The sequence below is a fragment of the Podarcis muralis genome, chromosome 6 (genome assembly GCF_964188315.1).
Source record: "Podarcis muralis chromosome 6, rPodMur119.hap1.1, whole genome shotgun sequence".
Lineage (NCBI taxonomy): Eukaryota > Metazoa > Chordata > Lepidosauria > Squamata > Lacertidae > Podarcis > Podarcis muralis.
In genome coordinates, this window is record NC_135660.1 from 35,859,741 (window position 1) to 35,879,388 (window position 19,648).

Genomic DNA, 19,648 nt, shown 5'->3' on the forward strand with positions numbered 1-19,648 from the left:
CTGTTTTCCTTTAACACATGTAAAAGAATACTGAGATCAGAAGATAATGATGGAAGACAGCATCAGTGCCTATAATGCACCTTTGGGACCATGAAATGATGTAGTACTAGAATTGCATCCTACTATAACCTCCCCTGCGGTTCAGTCCAAACTCTGACGGTGATCTTGAGATGTTACCTATAACTACCCTCAAACTTAGTAGTAAGAATTTTGAGGATAGCACTGTGGTTTTGTCAAAACTTTCAGGAAACAAAAAACCTGATTTTTAAATAAAATCCTAGCAGAGATCCTAGTTCAGGTACAAAGTCTAGCAATGTCAAATTACATAGCACCAGTGATCATATTGAATTCAACATAAAAATATGAGAAATAGCCTGGGAATTGCCTTTTTTTTTATGGGGAGGTGGTATGATTAAAGGATAGTTGAAATGTATATATAGACTGCAGCTTAAGTTCCAAAGCCCATGAAAGGATTTATTATATTAGAAAAGGTACACACAATTCCAAGAGAACACCAACATGAGTAAATAAAAGATTTCTAGATATAAAATGCAAGACTGCTTTCTTTAAGAATAGGAAAGTGCAAAAATTGGCAAATAAGTTAACAGCAAAGGACAAATTTGAAGAATGCATTTCTAAATATGCAAACAAGTTGCTTCTTTAAATAAATCACTAATAGGAAACTGAACAAAGGCTTTATCACCATAACAAGGTTTGAAGGTGATAGTGGGAACAATATTGTGAATCTGCAAATAGGTTAATTCTCTACATCAGTCTATGCTTTAGAATATGGTGGAGACCCATATCCAAACCACTGCTTCCGAAGAACACAAAAAAAGTCAGATGAAATCTTTAGATAGGAAAAAGTCTAAGAAATATCTCAAGAATTTGAGAACTCAAATACAGTAGACTTTCATTAAAAACACTGCTCTAATCAGGATCTTTACTACATAATTGGACAGCAGCCCCCGTAATACCACTAAAAAACAAACACCATAAATGGGGCTAATATAATTCACAAAGAAATGGTTTTGGTGGTAGTGTTTTAAAAGCGTGCAGGCATTTCTCCTTTCATAATACTGAAATCCAGAGTTACCCAGTGAACTGCCAGTTGAGTTTTCAAGGCTGTTCAAATGTTGTTGGACTCCCAATTACCATTAAACCGAGCCAGCGTGGTCAATGGTCAAGAATGATGGGAGTTGTAGGCTAGCAACTTCTGGAGGGTTCCTGTGTCGTGCTAGAGTTAAGATTCCATATTAAGTTAGCCTTATTTTGACCAGGTACCATAACCTCAACTCTCTCATATGACACTTTCCCCCATTTATGCAGGAAACGAAGAATACTGTCCGTGGCAAAGGGTTGTGTGTCGCTCCAAATATTTAGGTTGGGAAGTTAATGCACTATTCTCTGTTGGGAAGGCAGGGTGAAACATCACATTTAGTCACGCTAAAGCAGCTTGATCTAGAGCAGGGGTGGCTATGTTGTGGCCCATCAGATCAGGCCATGGTGGTAGAGGCTGATGGGAGTTAAAGTCCAACAACATATAGAGGGTGACAGGTTAATTACTCTGTTCTAGAGTGAAAGGTGCTTAATCAGCACTGGGGTGGGCATGTTTCAAGTTATTTAAGCCATCCTATCAAGTACATATTGCAGGGATAAGGAACCTCCAGGCTTCCCTAGCTGGCGCTTGGATCTAGCCCAGGCCCCGCCCCTAGCCTCAGCCCATACCACTTACCAACCCAGCACTGGATCTTCCTTGACTGCTTCTGTATGGCTGGACTACATCCTTGAACTCTGATAATGCCTCTTGCTTGTGTGACTGGAGAGGTGCATGTGTGTACAGGAACCTTTGACTTTGCATAGCTGGAATGTAGCTTACCATACAAAGGGAAGAGTTGTACTGTTGTCTATCCACTTCTTGCCTCTCAGACTGTGTACCACTGGCATGTGGCCTTCTAAAAGGTTGCCCAAGAGGCAGTGTGGTCTTTGGGCTAAAAAAGATTCTCCACTCGACATAACTTTGTGCTCGACAACATTAGGTGAAAATCTGACATTTATTAGTAAACTTCTTCCGCCTCATTGCGAAAAGAAAAGCTGTTTTAAAATTATGACTCTGGAAAACAACAGCTACTATAGTGCTGAAGTATTAAGTCTCTCTTGGTAGGACAAAAAGACCTTTGTCTAATGCTTCTTTCACGCATCTACTCCAGTCCAAGTCCCGACAGAGCTGCCAGTTCAGTCTCTTATAAAACGCCACCCAAAACAGAAAGAAGAGAGCTGCATCAAGAGCAAGTCTAACAAATCCTATTTGATAATATAAATACAGGGTGGCTTGAAGGTGAATGGTGCAGATTTTGGCTAGGTGAGAAGTGACCCCGAGGAGATGATATACTCCAGTCCTAGTTCCACAGTTCTCCTATGGGTTTGTACTGAGCTTCTCGCATGACCTCCTCTGCAAACGATTTTATTTCATTATGCAAGTCTTCTATGCTCTTTGAAGCATCAATCACCTGCATCCAAAACAAAACCACAAACACATGAAACACTCCTCATGTACAACCCAACTACAGAAGAACAGTTGGTGGAAGAAATAAAGTATCAAAATATACTAATAAGGTATTACGTTGATGTCTCATCCTACAAGTTTTTCTTCCCCTTCAACAGATGTTTCAGATCTCCTAGAAGGGTTGCTTGATTTTTTTTGGCTTATGAATGCCACAGTGCTCCTCCTGAAGTTTCCTTTTTTACCTTCCAGTTTAAAGTCTTATCTTCCATCAAATGGTAGAAGCGTTGCAGAACTTTCTCCTGAAAAGAGCTGTATTCGTATCGTTCATTTCCAAAGTCTCCTCGTTTGGCTGCTTCAGACGGGCTCAACTGAAGAAAAAGGATCAAGTCTGGCTTTGGAAGCCCAACATCAGGTTGCTTACACCATTCCAAGGAGAAGTTCTGTTCAGAGATAAATGAGAGATGCAGCAAACAGCCCAATGAAGCCAAGGAGCAATTTGACAGGAACACAGGAAGCTGCGTTATACTGAGTCGGACCACTGGTTTAATCTAGCTCAGTACTGGCTACCACTCTCTGATAGTTCAGACAGGGTTTCTCCCTTAACTTGCCTAGAGATGTGAAGGACTGAACCATTGAACCTGAGACTTCAATGCAGCAAATCTTTCCATAAATACTATATTTATATGAGGCTGAATTGGTGTTTTTTACCCACCTCTTTAGCACCTGTGAAGGCCACTCCAGAAAACGCGTATCTGTCCACTACCAGAGTGATACCTTGGTTTAACTTCTCTTTAATCAATGGCCTGAATGGTAAAAAGATACCACTGTTAGAGAAAAATCGAAGCATAATAATTTGGAATAAAGTGTGGTGCAAGGTATAAAATTCCTGCGACTGTATTTATATGGAGAAAATGTTATGTTTATTTATATATGACATTTGGATAAAAAAAGGTAAAGGGACCCCTGACAGTTAAGTCCAGTCACGAACGACTCTGGATACACCCTCATTAAGACAAGAGTACTCTGGGATGCGGGTGGCGCTGTGATCTAAACTACAGAGCCTAGGGCTTGCCGATCAGAAGGTTGGCAGTTCGAATCCCCACGACGGGGTGAGCTCCCATTGCTCGGCCCCAGCCCCTGCCAACCTAGCAGTTCAAAAGCATGTCAAGTGCAAGTAGATAAATAGGTACCGCTCCGGCGGGAAGGTAAACGGCGTTTGTGTGCGCTGCTCTGGTTCGCCAGAAGTGGCTTGGTCATGCTGGCCACATGACCTGGAGGCTGTATGCCGGCTCCCTCGGCCAATATAGCGAGATGAGCGCCGCAACCCCAGAGTCGGCCACGACTGGACCTACTGGTCAGGGGTCTCTTTACCTTTTACTCTCCCAAAGCAGAAAAGCAGCATTGAATTAGGGGCTCAAAAAGGTACTCATGTATTTCATAAGAATTCTATTTACACTTGCTCCCAGCGATTAGCAGAGAATAGCAGATGGACTGTGTGGTCCTCCAAATTGTTCTTCTTTTCCAAATAGGAACTTATCAGTCGTCCGATTTCTGTAGTTCTGTCTGCAATAAGATGTAGACAAGAGTGGAATAAGACAAACATATTCATCTTCTATAAATTCTGTAATATTCTCTTCCCAATGTACATCATTATCGGAAGTATGAGTCAAATGCTACTTCTAAACTTCCTAAAAAGATAGCAGCATTCAATATCAGAAATATACATTCCCCAGCATCTAGGCTATGGTTACCAGATTTTTTTCAATGAACCCGGGGACACTTTTTTTTTGAAGCTGAGTAGCAACAGGGAGTTAGTAGTGAGGCAAAAGACCCTGGGGCCAAGCACACATGCATATTGTATAAAGGTGTAAAGCCTTTCTTTTGCACCATGTGAAACATAAATGCGCAGTTTTTAAAAAACTGGCCAATGGCATGCCACCCACCCGTGACTCCCGAGCCTTCCCCGATCTCCTGCCCCCTTCCCCCTTTGTTTTGACAGATCGGGGGAGGCTCAAGAGTTGTGGATGGGTGGGCATTGCCCAGGGGAGGTGCAAGGCGCATGGTTTCTCTGCCAGGCAAGGTGCAAAGCCCTTCTTTCGCACCCTGTGAAATATAAATGTGCAGTTTCTTTAAAAACTGGGCAACGGCTGCCCGCCTGCGACTCCTGAGCCTCCCCTGATCTGTCAAAACAAAGGGGGAAGGATGCAGGAGATCTGTAGCACAGGACGTCCCTGGTTCCCCTTCGGCAGTGGCAGCAGCGGACAGCTCCTGAAGCCAGCCAGAGCCAAATGCGCTACCAGGCCAGCTCCTGCCACGTTTTCCAAGGACAGATTTGCAAATCTGGGGTCTGTCCCCAGGAATGTCTGTTAACCCTAATCTAGGCAGAAAATAGATAACCACGATCCCAACCCACAAGTGGGATTACACCCACTTTATGTGTTACTGCATCTTCCATCACTGTACCCTTGCTATAAGGATGGTTTAATGCTATTTGTCTCTTTCTGCGTGTCACAATGTACCCTAACACACATGGTCATGCCAGAATGCCAATTCTAAGATGGTAGTGCAAATCTAAGATAGTGCATCATACTTAGTTTAAGTTTTTCTTTAATAAGCACTATTTTGCACCATGGTTTCAAAGACACCCCAAGAAAGTATAAAGTTAAATAAGCCTTCCAAAGACACACACACACACAAGCAACCAACCAACAACAACCATAAAGAAACTGACTTTTTCGAATGTCAAAAATGATTAGATATTAGATAAATTAAGGAAAACTCAAGGAGGTTATCTACAAGGAGGGCCAATGACTCAGCCCAAAGCTATGACAATGCTAGTAAGAAACGCTTTCTGCACATCACTAGCACCGCCACAAAACGTATTAGATTTGGCCCCCTTTCCCACCCCATCAGCAGCCTTAGGACAGACAGAAATCCCACAGATGAATCGTTCCCGCCACTGCACCTCCGTAGAGGGAGGGGCTGTGTGCACCTGTCGACTTTCACCCCGCCACCCGTCTGTCAAAGGCACAGACATGCTGCCACAGCAGGGGAATTGCCGACAACCTATACAGGTAAATCTAAGGCAGTGTGGCGAAGGGGCTGCGCCATCCTGCAGCTGCCGCGACCCCTAAGCCTCGCCTACCGGGAAACCGAAGGAGTTCGGCCCGGTGTCCCCCTGCCAGCAGGCCCTCCACCAGCTTTCTGGTCTGCGTGCTTTTGCCAGCTCGGTCTACGCCCTCCAGCACGATCAGCGCCCCTCGCCTGCCAGCCATGGCGCCCCTTCTCAGTCAGCGGCGAAGGGAAGGCGATCGAACGACAACTGCAGCTTCCCGCGCTTTTGGCACAATCACAGAGTTACAGTCCTCCGGCGCATGTAGAGCGGCTGTGGTGTAACCATGGTGACCAAACCCTCGCGCGATCACAGAAAACACAGCAAAGCGGAACCGTCTGAAAAAAGCAGAAGTCGACTGCGCGATCAAAGAAGCCGACTGCGCGGTGCTCGACAGGATTGGTCCGTTGGACGCCGCTTTCTTTCTAGGCGTTTTTTGTCCATCTCACTGATATTAACCCTTAGCTGTGTTTGAATGTAAGGTATAAAATACCAAAGCAAACGCACTCAAGAGCACAACGCTTTTCTGATGTCGGCGCAACAGACTTGACAGTAAACTTGTACCCTTAACGTGGGGGAAATCTCGTTACGGGCATCCGTGTTTTGTAGCTAAATCCCTCGGGGATTCGAGGGCGCGCGCGTGGGATCCTGACGAGCGTTTCACGCATTCGCCCACCCACGCCCCATGATGCCCTTTTAAAATTTGGAGGTTTGTTTCTTTTAGGGGGGTATTGGGTTGTTTTTATTTTGAATATATATTGCGTGGTTTTATTTTTTGATTTTGTTCTGTAAACGGCCCTGAGACCTTTTTTAGATATAAAAATAAAATGCCAGGGGAGTTTTGGAAGGGTGGTTTTAAAACAAAAACAAAAATCTTAAGTGATGGTGCGGGGGGAAATGGAGGTCCATCCATATTGCACGCAGCCTGTTATAAGTGGGGGCATTAAACCGTCCTCCTTTTTACGTAATGAACTAAATAAAGCTTTCAGAATTACGTGCAATCATATATTTTTTTCTATTATAAATAAAAGTATGTTTACATATTTATCTGTAAGAATGATCTTTCTTTCCACGTTGACGGTAACCAGAAGCGTCTAGTCCACACTGGAAGCCCCCATTCTCCGCAAGGCTCACCTGGGCCATAAGCTACACCGAACACCGTGCCACTTCTCAGAGTAAGCACGCGTAGGATTGCGCTGGTGCGCCATGGTACATAAAACATCTTTCTTCTCTCTACACCCATTGAAAAAAGAGCTATTTTATGGGTACAGTAAATAAGGGACATATTGAGGAGGTGCCAACGAAGGGACGCTTAAGGGGCTAAATGCAGAGTGTTTCTGTCCTTGGGTGGATGCAGAAATCCTGAGAAGATTCAAGCATCCCCCCCCCTTTTATTTTTTACTCTGCTAAAGCTACTTATGCTGTAAAATACAGCTTTCCGGGAGACTTGACACGCGTTTGCTCTGCCACGTCTATACAGCCCGAACCCGCGAGCTCCCGTGCACTTCTATTTATTTGAAGGAAGCTCCGTCGGCTTCGGTGGCGTTTTCCCTTCCAAACCAGACAAGTGTACGCCTAGAACCGCGTCACGCGAAAACCGCGCGGGAAAGGCGTAGCCGGACCTGCGCGGGAATTACGACGGGAGAAAGTGGGGGCGGGGAAACGCCGCCGCGGACACAGGAAAACGGCCCATTCCGGCCGATGGCGAACGAACGTTGATGTCGTCTCCCCCGAAACGCCCCCTCATTCCTATGCAGCGGCGGCGTCCGACTGGCCAATCGGCGCCGGCCTCTCATGACTATGCAATGAGAGCCCCGACCGGCCATTGCGAAGGCGCCCGCGTGACAGCGCCGAGCGCGGCGGCGGCGGGGCCGGAGGGTGGCCGTTGGCTGGCCGGCTGGCTGGCGCGAGATGGCGGCGGCGGCCTTGTACCTGGAGCACTACCTGGACAGTGAGTGAGTGCGGCGTTGGGCAGAAGGAACGGAGAGGGAAACAGGCCCAGGCCAAAGCCGGGCGGGGGCCACGCCGGCAATTGCGGCTGCGTCACAAAGACCCGGCGAGGGAGGGGGCGGCGGGCGAGGTTTCTTGCTGCGTCATTGCGACGCGTAAAGGAGGGATCTCCGCGCCGGCCTTCTAAGGGTGCAGCTGCGATCCTTGGCCACTGGGGGCCGCTCCTGCTCTACTGGGCGCTGTCTGTCAGACGAGCAGCAAAAACATCCCCCCCCCACCAATGCTTTTAAGGCGCGTCGTGTTGCGCATTCTCTAGGATTGCCACCTAAAAATAAATAAAAATGTCAGGGTTCCTCTTCTTTCCCCACCCTTGTGACCAGTAGAAATTCAGCAAGTCAGGTGGCGAGGAAAGCGCCATTATTTGTAGAACGGCTGTTGAATTCAACATAGGAAACCAAGGCAGGGCATAATACTAATACTATTAATAATAGTCGCTTTAATATTCCCATGTATTCAGCCCCGTGCATCAGTACTTCGTTAGCAAAGCTGCAGACTTCTCAACTTAAAAGACACATGGTTATTTCATTCTTAAAATCTGTATTCTGTTTTATTGTCAAAACCTCTAATCCGTTTATGTAGAGCATAATATACACATTAAAGTTATGAATAAAAGACAATAAAAACAAGCTGACCTAAAGAAAACACAAGCTTTCATAAAATTTACCTGCCCCGTAGCTTGTGGGAGCACCCAGCTCAATATGCCATATACAACAGGGAGCAGATAAAGAGGAAGGTGGTAGGGTAAGGTAATTATGGGAAATAGGGTACTTGGCGAGGTTTATGAATGCTTTTTGTTATGTGTAGTTGGTTTGTGAACTTTTATATTAAGAAAGTTATGGTAGAGAGGGGACTGCAGCATTTCTGTTTTTGTATTTCAGGCATTGAAAACCTCCCTTGTGAGTTGCAAAGGAACTTCCAACTTATGCGTGAGCTGGATCAGAGAACAGAAGGTATGTTCAGGTATTCTGGTTCACAGATCTTCTTGTGTGCTCATCTCATATTAGATTTGCACACATCTGAGATTCACTTGTCAAGTGCAACATGAAGATGGGGGTGTGTGTGTCATAGTGTGGCCAACAACTGATTCCATTGTTTCATGTGCACCACTTCTAGCAAAGCTTGTAGGAGCAGAATTATATAATGCTGTATTTACATTTGAGTTTGACAAAGGCGTGTGAAGGACTGTAGATGTGTATGAATTGATCTTGCAAGCACAGTCTTACTACTTTTTAGTCAGTTGTGCCTTACTTTGGTTGGAGAACATGCCTGCTCATTTGAACTTTTAGAAGCACAACTCAAGAATTCAGCTGGCACATGTGCTTTGGTTTAGTTGCAAGTATTTTAAAATGAGAGAACAAAGGACCAATTAAGTGGTCAGATGAGAAAGAGGACAAGACTCCTTCACTTTTAACAGTCGTGTGGCTGAGGGAATGTCTGCAGGTGTAGCTTGCATAACAAGCTATGTCTCCTAAAAACCCTTTTTTTACACAGCCACTGAATGTGCAGAAGCCCTGTACCGTATCCCCCCGGACTACCCCAGAGAGACATTTCTTTCATGGTTTCTAAACATGTTTCCAATTGTGAAACATATAGTTTGATCCTAAATCAACTTACTTACAAATAATCCCACTGACTTCAATGGGATTTCCCCCCAAGTAAATGAGCTTTGGGTTGCAGCCTCACAGCTCAGTCTTACTCAAAATTAAGCCCCACAGAGCTCAGTGAGGCTTACTTCTCAGGTAAGTGAGTATAGGGCTGCAACCTCAGTCTCACGCACATACTGTCTCCCATTGCTCTTCAGACAAGAAAGCAGAAATCGACAGTCTTGCTGCTCAGTACATTTCAACAGTGAGGAGTTTGTCATCAGAGCAACGGGTGGAAATCCTGCAGAAGATTCAGAATGCTTATGCAAGATGCAAAGAGTACAGTGATGACAAAGTGCAGCTGGCCATGCAGACCTATGAGATGGTAAGGTTAGATTAAGGTAGACAGAGGACTTGTGTTTCAAAATGAAAAATCCACCCTCTGTATTTCTTACCTCTCCCATAGCTACCTTTGAAGCTTGTATTACAGGTACTAGTCTTTCTGCGTAATTAGTAGCTGTTGACTGACACAGACATGAGGATCCATGATCCCGGGTTCAGTTAGAGATAAAGAAGATAACAGGCAGGCTTGCATCATACATTCTCTACTTCAAAAAGAATCCTGATGTGGACTGGGATTGTGTACAAGGTTGTGACCTCCCCCTGTTTAATCTATTACAGTCTGGGAGCAATGGGGCAAAGACCTGAGGCTAAAGTTATGGTGCTGGCAAGCAAGTAGATTTGTCAACAGTGCGTTTATCAAAATTCTTTCTGTGGCTACATGTTCTTATTCACTGGACTATTACAGAGAGAAAGTTGTTTTCTGAGGCAGTGCAGGAATCTTCACTGCTTTGAGAATCCAGGCTATGGGGTTTATAGTGAGGGTCAATACAACTAGACTTGCAAGGATTCATGGCTCTCTGTTGTGGGAAGGGTTTGGGGTGGTCAAGGATCTGCCACATTTCCTTAATCTGTACATATGTGAATGACTATGGGTATTTCCAGACAACTTGTCCATTGAGCATTCACCCCGATTTGTCAGCACAAGTTTATGGGGAGCTTAGATGTTGGCTACTTAATGAACATTCCTTCTGATTTGTTTGTGAGGTTAGATGACATTGAGTCAAAGCAAGTGTTGTCCCAGTTCATTTTCATTTCACTTTCCTTAATCACCAAAAATCTGAGCTTTGGGGGAAGCAGGTTTCTTTCACAAGACCTCCCAATCAACTATATTTTGCAACCTGAATTTGCTGGTCTGTGATTGAATTCCACCTGAAAACAGGAACTGTCGGGACGAGTCTCAAGACTACAGGGGGACTGTGGTTTGTATTGACCACCTTCCTATGGTAGCTGGTTTTTCTGCTTCCTTCCTCCCTCTGTTCCCTAAATGGTCTGTGATTTGCATTTGTGTGGTACCCACAAACACCCAGAAAAGCTAAGTGAGCGACTGTGGTTAATGCACACACCAATCACAGGTCAGATGAGAGAGGTGTATTGAGGTGCATTGAAGTGATAAATACCAGAAAAGGAAGATAGCAAGTTGATTCCGATGATTTCTAGAGATATTATTGGATTTTGTTTTCTTTAGCTGTGTGGTCTCTCTTTCTGATGTAGGTAGATAAGCACATTCGACGGCTGGATGCTGACCTGGCACGATTTGAAGCTGATCTGAAGGATAAGTTGGAAGGCAGTGACTTTGAAAACCCTGCAACGCAAAACCTAAAAAGTGTGTACTTTATGAATAATGTCATCTCACTCTGAGGAAATCCTTCTATATACTTTTTAATTTGTTATTATTATCATCTATTAGACTTACAAAACTTTTAAAACATAAATACTAATACATTATACCATAAAAAACAGAACAAAACAACCTCCTTAACAGCTACAGGAAGCTTTGGCAGCACACTAGTACCAAAGCAAACATCTTATGTGAGTCTATCGAAAGCCTGGGGGGTGGGGAATATAAGTCATTACCTGGTGCCAGAAAGATATCAACAAAGGCACCAGGCAGACCTTTCTTTCCTAGTAAAAGCTGTTTCTCATACACCATGAGAGTCTTATATAAAAAGCATACATGCCTGCTATGAGTAACAAAGGGAGAAATCAGTGAGGAGAGACATTTAGTTGGACAGAATTGAGCCATAGTTTTTCTTCAATATGGTTTCCATAATTTTGGCATAAAGCAGGCAAAATTATGTTGATTAAGTTAAGATTAGGAAGAATCCTCCTACCTCAAACCACAACTCCACCTGGTCCAGTTTTGCTTTATAACCTGTGTAAATTCTTCCACAAGGTACTGTGCATTGACAGTGGCTTCCAGAGTTCTTACTCATACAGAAAATAAAGTAGTACCAAGTTTCTCCAAACCCATTTTCTAATCCTTTAGCTTCTCTTAGTAAGTTTTTTTTGATAAAGCAGTTTGCCTGTGGATTGCATTTTGTTCCTCTGAAATTATATATTTGTTATAAGATCATATATAGAACAAAAATTCTATTAAAATAAGAGTCTGGTGCACAATGTTAACAGGGTAAAACTGTAGTAGTATTTTTTTTAAATGATTATACATATAAACAGCTTAGGGTGATTTGAAGGTATGTGTATATGAGCTATTTTCATTTGAAGTATTGTCAGAAGCAAATTTATCAAACATTAGTTTATTAGGTACAATCTTCAATGTATTTTACAAGGAGTAAACCTCATTTGACTTGGTGGGTCTTACTTCTAAGTAAACCTGTATAGGATTTTACTGTTTGACACTTTCTGAATGTACAAGTAGAATACATTGTTATTTATCTTAATGCCCCAGCTTACAGCCAAGTTACTTGAACAATCGTACAAAAAGATACATAAGATTGTTGTCCAACAGGTAACATCTTAGTGATTTTGGTTAGCTACAAATTTTACAAATGTCAGGTTCAGATAATAGGGGAAGTTGTGCTGGATAAAGTTGTAGGATTTTTTCAATGTATAGCTACATCAGAGGTTGCATTGGCAAATGGTTTCTGAACAAGGATCACTTTCCAATTTATATAAAGTCTGGAAGAATAGATGAGAGAAAAAAGAAAAATTAATCATTTTTGAATCATTATGGTGCTTCAGAATAATTGAAATGGTACCTCGGGTTACAAACACCTTGGGTTACAAACACTTTGGGTTACAGACTCCGCTAACACGGAAGTAGTACCTCAGGTTAAGAACTTTACCTCAGGATGAGAACAGAAATCACGTGGCAGCAGTGTGAGGCCCCATTAGCTAAAGTGGTACCTCAGGTTAAGAACGGTTTCAGGTTAAGAACGGACCTCCAGAATCAATTAAGTTCATAACCAGAGGTACCACTGTATAGTATAAAACCTCTGGATTTTCTTCTTATGGTGTAGTTAACCAGAAATAACTGTCTTTCAGAGGGGCGAACTCCAAAGGATAAAAAAAGCTCTCGGGGTCGGGGCCGGCGAACATCCGAAGAAGATGTCCCAGTAAAAAAGAAACCAAAACGAAGGTAAGTGACTGCCGTCTGCAGTTAGCTTGTTCAGAGCAGCTTCCATTTGAAAAAAAAATTCTGCCAATGTGCCATAGTAACCAGATTTTTTGACATGCTTAGTTTCACATGCTTTATACTTTCTCCACTTTTGCTGTCTTGGTACTCTTCAAACTAACCGACCTCCCAAATAGTTCTAGTTAGTTTCAAACTGGAGATTTATTTATTTTTACCAAGAATCGCTGGCATTTACTCAATATTTGTTCATGTTGCTCCCATTGCAGGTCTGAATTAGCTGATACCATCCTGTCGGTTCATCCTTCAGATGTCCTAGATATGCCGGTGGATCCCAACGAACCAACGTATTGTTTGTGTCACCAAGTATCCTATGGAGAAATGATCGGCTGCGACAATCCTGATGTAAGTACTGAGATAACCCAATGTGGCCATACACACGCTTCCCTCCTCAAATTCTGCGTGAAGGTGCTTCCTTTAGAAAGAACGGAACTATGCAAGGGGAAAGGACCCCATCCAAGTGACCAATAGAAGCTGCTTCCAGACTTCCCCTAGTTTCTGAGCACAAATTTGAAAGCGCTTTTCTACAGCAAAAAATCGTAGCTTATATATTTTAAATGAAAAGGTGGATCTGGATCTTAGGACTCACTGGATTTGATACTTCACTCCATATTTGAAGTTGTTTGTGCACCTTTCATACATATACAACCCTGAGGTCACGTCTACACCCCAAGCTAACTTGCTTCTATTTTCCCACCCTGGAATCTTCGGATGAAGGGCATTATACAAATGTTAATAGTAATAATGATAATCGTTTACATCATGCTTTACGGGCCATTTGCAGTGAGTAGTGCATCCTGTGTCTGCAAAATTTGGGCACTTCACAAGCAACAAAGGGCTCATGAAGTTTCCTATGTGATGTGCAGTATATGCCCCTTCGATTGTGACATGCCAGGCACCAACCAGGCTCCCATTTCTGTTAAATCTGATAAGATAAATTAATGTTATCAAGCTCTCTAAGAAAAAACATCTTTTTATTCTTCCCCAAAATATAGTGCCCAATCGAATGGTTCCATTTTGCTTGTGTGGACCTCACCACGAAACCCAAAGGGAAATGGTAGGTGTCATGAATAATAACTTTCTACACTTGTGTTTTCTTCACTTAATTTTCTTCATTGATACTTTCTTCACTTTACCATAACAAAAGCACAAAGGTCCTTGACCGAAGGCTCACAATCTAAAAGAGACAGCAAGGTGATATAAAGGGGTGGGGCAGCCTTTGCCAACCTTGTGTCTTCCAAATGTTTTGGACCACAGTTCCCAAAAGCCACAGCAGCATGGCTATGCTGGCTGCAGCTGATCGGAGGTGCTGTTCAAAACATGGTAAAGACTAGAATCAGGAAGTTAAATGTATAATTCTTGAGTTTTATTTTTCCCCAAATGTGACGTATTCCCAAAGTAATGCATTGAACTGAACACAGTGATTCTTTTTTTAACCCTTAGGTTTTGTCCTCGCTGTGCTCAGGAGAAGAAAAAGAAGTAGAATGGGAATGTACAGTCCGAAAGAAGAAAAAGTTTAATATATTCGTACATGTTGCAATATTTTATTCTATCTTTTTTGTCACTTACCTATCTTGTTTGGTTTGATATTTAGCAGTGGCCAGTCATTTTTCTTAACGTTGGGGGGGGGGAGCTATCCTAATGAGAAAAGGAGGATGTGGAGGAGGTTTACTGTGGTGATGGTCACCTGGGTTTCACACTTCTGTGGCACTGCAATCAATGTTATGAAGTACTAAGAGTAGCCCTGCACTGGAATTTCTGCTCACGTACTAAAAGTCTGTGAAATTGCCTATATGGCCTTCCAGGTGAACGATGATTTTTTGTTTTGTTTTGTTTTGTTATCAACAGGGTAGTCACTCTGCTCCGCACAATATTTATGAAGGATTTAAAATCTTTAACTGCATCTTTACAGAACCTTATAACTACTGTCAAGGGAGGAATGTGCTGTTCTGTTCCTCAGTTGCAGCAAGCAAAGAATTGTTTCTTACAAAGGCAGATGAAAAGTAATGGGTATTATTTTGGTAAGGTGTGATCCACAAGTAAATTTCAAGAGTAGTACACCTGTTCCAGTTGCTTCTGAATTGTACACTACTGCCTCTGCGCTTCATACGAGTCCCTCTGAAGTCATCTATCCTATCCTGATGGTAAGCAATGAATGCTTAAATTGAGGCACAAAATGTCTAGGAGACATCAGTATAGTTTGATTCACTCATGAAACGAAAATAAGGCTTATTTTTCATTGGCTAAGCTATTAGATGTTAGACATGAACAATCAGGAAAACCAGATGTAAAAAGAAAAACTTTTTTTTTTAAAGGAAAGATTCCTAGGACTGCAAAGCACTAAAAGCAATTTGGTGTAATTTTATACTGAACTTTTATCTGGTTTGAGATGTCTGTTCTCTGTAAGCACCGAGATGCCGTCCAGTATAAAATGTGAATGTGGGTGCCCCTTAAAGCAGCTTTGAGTTGGAAGACGGACAATATTTTCCCCCAGGAAGCTGGTAGGGCCATCGTTGCCTGTGATGCACACAATATCATCACTATCCTCTCTGATAATGCAGGCAGTTTGGATCCAGAGTGTCCCTTTCATGAGCCCACCCAGGGGTGGCTGTGGGTAGGATTTCTGCATTGCAGGTGGTTGTAGTAGTAAGCCCTCGAGGTCCCTTCCAGCTCTGCAGTTCAATGAATGAAAGGGCTTCTTCCTATTGCAGAAGGGATTGAGATCCAGTGGAGGCTCACACCGGAGGAAGGCAGATTTCGTTTATTCCCTCTACATCTCCCCATGCCACCTCCCACACTGTTAAGGAGGGTCACCCAACTTCTTGGCATGGTTTTGCAGGGGGGGAAGGAAGAACCATGAAAATCACCTCTCCCTCCTTTGTTAGCATCCCCTGGGCAGAACTCCATTCACGGGAACTGGATCCATGCCAGGGTTTGCAGGCTTTATAAGTAACATCAAAAACATGCAAATGTTGTTTGACCAAAGACAATATATAGGGAGATAAAAATTATACATCACGGATCATGTTGACTCTGTCATACCAATATTTGTTAAAGACGATCATCTGTCTCCAGCTTTTCATTTCTCAGCTAAAAGCTGGAAAAAGCAGGTCAAGAAGGATGGATAAATAATATTATGTACAATGGCTAGTTTGTCTCAGCTGTGCTTGCATTGTGAGATAATGTTGATTATTTGCATATGGTGATTAAAAAGCAGCCAGAATATAGCACGCACGGCTGTTATCCGTTCCAGTGGTGTGGAGTTTGTTAAGGATTCAGGTATACCCCAAAATCACAGTGATGAGTTATTCTTCCTTCTTGAACAACTTGCACCACGTGATACCTGCAATTTTGCAGTAATCTCGCTTCCCTTCTGGAAGGTAAAGGAGAAAACTATCACAACAACCAAAATGTGGAGTTAACAGGTGTAGCTTTAAACTGAGAAAAGGTATATTTGTTTTTTTCTGAAAGGACATGGTTTGGGGTTTTTTGTTAAGAAAGAACGCAAGTCCTAAGTTCTTATTTCACATGGCATTGATTTTGCATGGTTTTGTAGGCAATTCAGTGAAAGCATTCTTTATTTGTATCACTTTACTTTCTATAGCTACATCTAGTTTTCAGTGATCACATGCACATTTGCATTGGCCACATAAGAGTGAACTAATTTTGGAGGTTTGGTTGTCATAACTTGCTTTCAGAATGTTTTGTCTCTACATAATGTTCTGCTGTTATCAGGCTTAAGTACTTACTGGAGTAAGTTGTCACTCTGAGAGTTACCCCCTATATATCATGCACACAACTATGGAACTTAATGCAGACAATGAGGACATTAGACCATTTAAGTCTTCCATAACCTCGTGCCCTCCAGATGTTTTTAACTACAGTTGCCTTAGCCAGTGTAGCCAATGGTAAGGGATTATCAGAGTTGCAGTCCAACTTCTGGAGGGCACTAGGCTGGGGATGGTTGTCCTATGAGACAGCATTTTCATATAAAGTTTGGGGTGCACTAAATTAGCTTTTCCCAACATGAAGCCCTTGAGATGTTTTTGACTATAATTCCCTTTAGTCTTTGCCAGCATGGCTGTCCAAAACATCTGGAATGCTCCAAGTTGGGGAAACTGTTTCTCTTTTAATGCAAAGCAATCTTCCACAAGATGTGATCCACCAAGCTGTATGTGGCTCCAGCAGTGTTGTTATGGTTATCGAGATGCTTGACAGTTCCTTGGCTTTTGCAGTCGTGACTACAAAATAGGAAATGAACCTGATGGCAACAACACATAGTGGATTGTAGATGGATTTTTGGGGGGGTCACAGCTTTTGCATTGTGCATTTAGATTTTAGTAGGAAGTCTTATAAGACCTCATGAATCAGTAGTTCAGTTATCAATAATGGACATGTGTTTTAACTTCCCATAAAGTCATGTTAGCTTCTACTATAATAGCAATGACTTTCATGATCTATTTCCCCTTTTTTCCACTTACGTTGTATCTTAGATAATGGAAAATTAGTGCTATAGGTTGGCATACATCTTGAAAGTCCTTAAAATGTGTTTGGGGGTAGGAAGTTAGTGCTGCCATGTAGGTATTGAAGCAACCTGAACCTGTTACTTTACCATAAACTAGAACCAAGATCATGTTTCCGTCCCAAGGAATTGGATGTTTTGTTTCTTTTGAGGCAGTACTCCAGACAGGAGTGAAGATGTGGCGGCGGCGGCGGCAATATTTCACAGCACGGTTTCTGGTGCTGTATAGTGTTGAACTGTACACTACAGATGTCATATGTTGCTGTCTTGACTATAAACTGATTGTCAACCAGATCATGTTGTTTCAAGTTTTTTATATCCATGCTGATAATGAACATTGGGCATTCTGGTCTGTGAAGAATGTATTCTCCTGAATTTTGAATGTATCCTGTTTAATAATAATTACCTTTGTCAGGATTTAGAGCACAGGAAAAAACTGAAGATAATCTTCCCCTCCTTTTTTTTTTTTAAAAAAAGAAATCTACATATTTTGTGGTTGTCGCCTTTTTTCATAGTTTATCTCCCAAGTAATCAAACGACACAGCCTATACTTTCTTGTCAAAGGAATTAGATTTATGTTTTCTTTGTAAATGAAAGAGAATATTAGAAATCTTTTTATTAAAATGTGAAAATGTTTATCTGTATTTTTGATCATGTTATAGATATAATAGGTATATTGTTACAAATAAAGTATTTTTGAGAACAAACAACTGTATGTTTTGTTTGCTTCTGAGGTATAGTGTGCAAATGGCAAGTTCATGCTACCAACAAAATGTATGTACGGTACGTATAAAGGGTAAAGGGACCCCTGACCATTAGGTCCAGTCGTGGCCGACTCTGGGGTTCCGGCGCTAATCTCGCTTTATTGGCCGAGGGAGCCGGTGTACAGCTTCCGGGTCATGTGGCCAGCATGACTAAGCCGCTTCTGGAGAACCAGAGCAGCACACGGAAACGCCGTTTACCTTCCCACCGGAGAGGTACCTATTTATCTACTTGCACTTTGACGTGCTTTTGAACTGGTAGGTTGGCAGGAGCAGGGACCGAGCAACGGGAGCTCACCCCGTCACGGGGATTCAAACCGCCGACCTTCTGATCGGCAAGTCCTAGGCTCTGTGGTTTAACCCACAGCGCCACCCGCATCCCTATGTACATATACTTCTAGCATTTAATTGGGTCTTGTGGAAAACGCTGGTTACTTGCATGTATAAAGGTGGACAAGAAAATCTTGGATCCTGTGAATTGTCAAACCTAGCTAAATGCACTAAGGTGACATGTAGAAATTTGAGAGAACACTGAAGTGTCATTTGGTTGATCTATTCTGAAACCAGAAAAAGTACTACGTTGGAAATAAATTCCAAAACCCACTCTTGGACAATACCTTTATCAAGAATAATCAATGTTACAAAATCATTAACAGAACTCTAATGAGGGTGGATGTTAAGCAAAAGGGAAGGGAAAGAAACTTGATGAAACAACAAAAAAGCATCCTTTGCTTTGATCTTAAGTTTATTAATTACAGCAACCATGAGTACCAAACTGCAAAACCTAGCACGCTATCACTGTTCATCCTAGAGTGATATACAAATCTGGATCTTTATCGGTGAAAAAGTGCTGGATGCGATTCTCAGATCTAGATTGCAGCACCTGGTACAAAGTTTCTACACTAGTTTGGAAACGGTGCTGATAACAACCTAAATCTCTTCCCTGTTCCTCTGCAGACAAATGGCTTCCCTCGGCCAGTAAAGTGAGATGAGTTCCGCAACCCCCGAGTCGTTTGCGACTGGACTTAACAGTCAGGGGTCCTTTACCTTTACCTTTAGGCTTGGCTGTCTACGTGCATGGCCTATTGGTACTTAATAGGCATAAGAGAACCAACAAATTAGATGGCAAAGGCAAATGCAAAAAGGAACTCTTACAGCTCTGCATGGGAAAGACAAGTTGCTCTTTGGGTACAGTTCAATATGTGAGGGTGTGGACTACAGTTTAATTCAGTGGCTGCTGCTTTCTATATTTTTGAAAAGCTACATTTCAGCTGTGCATGTCTAAACACGCAGACAAGAAATGCATTTATTAGCACAGATCAAGGACCCATTCCAGCCAGGCAGAAGCACTCGAGGAGGGTGTGGGTGAGAGAGATGTCTTGACAGAGGGGGCAGAGCCTGGGAAGCGTTTGGAGGGCCAGAAAGAGATGTCTGGTGGGCCATATTCAGCACTTGGGCCCAAGGCTCCCTAGGCCTGGTGCAAGCGCTCAGCGCTGGTCCTGACAATGGTAGCCTGGTGGGAGGAAATGTGCATATCCGGTTCGAGGCAAGTATTTTCAATCAGTAATGTGGATAATATGAAAAGGGTAATAATAGGGCTT

General features: G+C 42.7%; 2 protein-coding genes across 2 annotated transcripts; one reads left to right on the plus strand and one right to left on the minus strand.

Moving 5' to 3' along the window:
- Positions 1 to 448: 448 nt before the first annotated feature.
- DTYMK (deoxythymidylate kinase) lies at positions 449 to 5,893 on the minus strand. The gene is made up of 5 exons (XM_028730961.2): positions 5,652 to 5,893; positions 3,961 to 4,069; positions 3,219 to 3,309; positions 2,749 to 2,946; positions 449 to 2,510 (listed from the first exon to the last, which is right to left on the minus strand). Exons 1-5 carry the CDS (start codon positions 5,779 to 5,781, stop codon positions 2,400 to 2,402), a joined length of 639 nt encoding a protein of 212 aa, XP_028586794.1. The 5' UTR covers positions 5,782 to 5,893; the 3' UTR covers positions 449 to 2,399.
- A 1,519-nt stretch (positions 5,894 to 7,412) lies between these two features.
- Positions 7,413 to 17,996, plus strand: ING5 (inhibitor of growth family member 5). Its single transcript, XM_028730959.2, has 8 exons — positions 7,413 to 7,569; positions 8,507 to 8,578; positions 9,430 to 9,596; positions 10,826 to 10,937; positions 12,617 to 12,710; positions 12,974 to 13,109; positions 13,760 to 13,821; positions 14,208 to 17,996. Exons 1-8 carry the CDS (start codon positions 7,530 to 7,532, stop codon positions 14,245 to 14,247), a joined length of 723 nt encoding a protein of 240 aa, XP_028586792.1. The 5' UTR covers positions 7,413 to 7,529; the 3' UTR covers positions 14,248 to 17,996.
- The last annotated feature ends 1,652 nt before the right edge of the window (positions 17,997 to 19,648 follow it).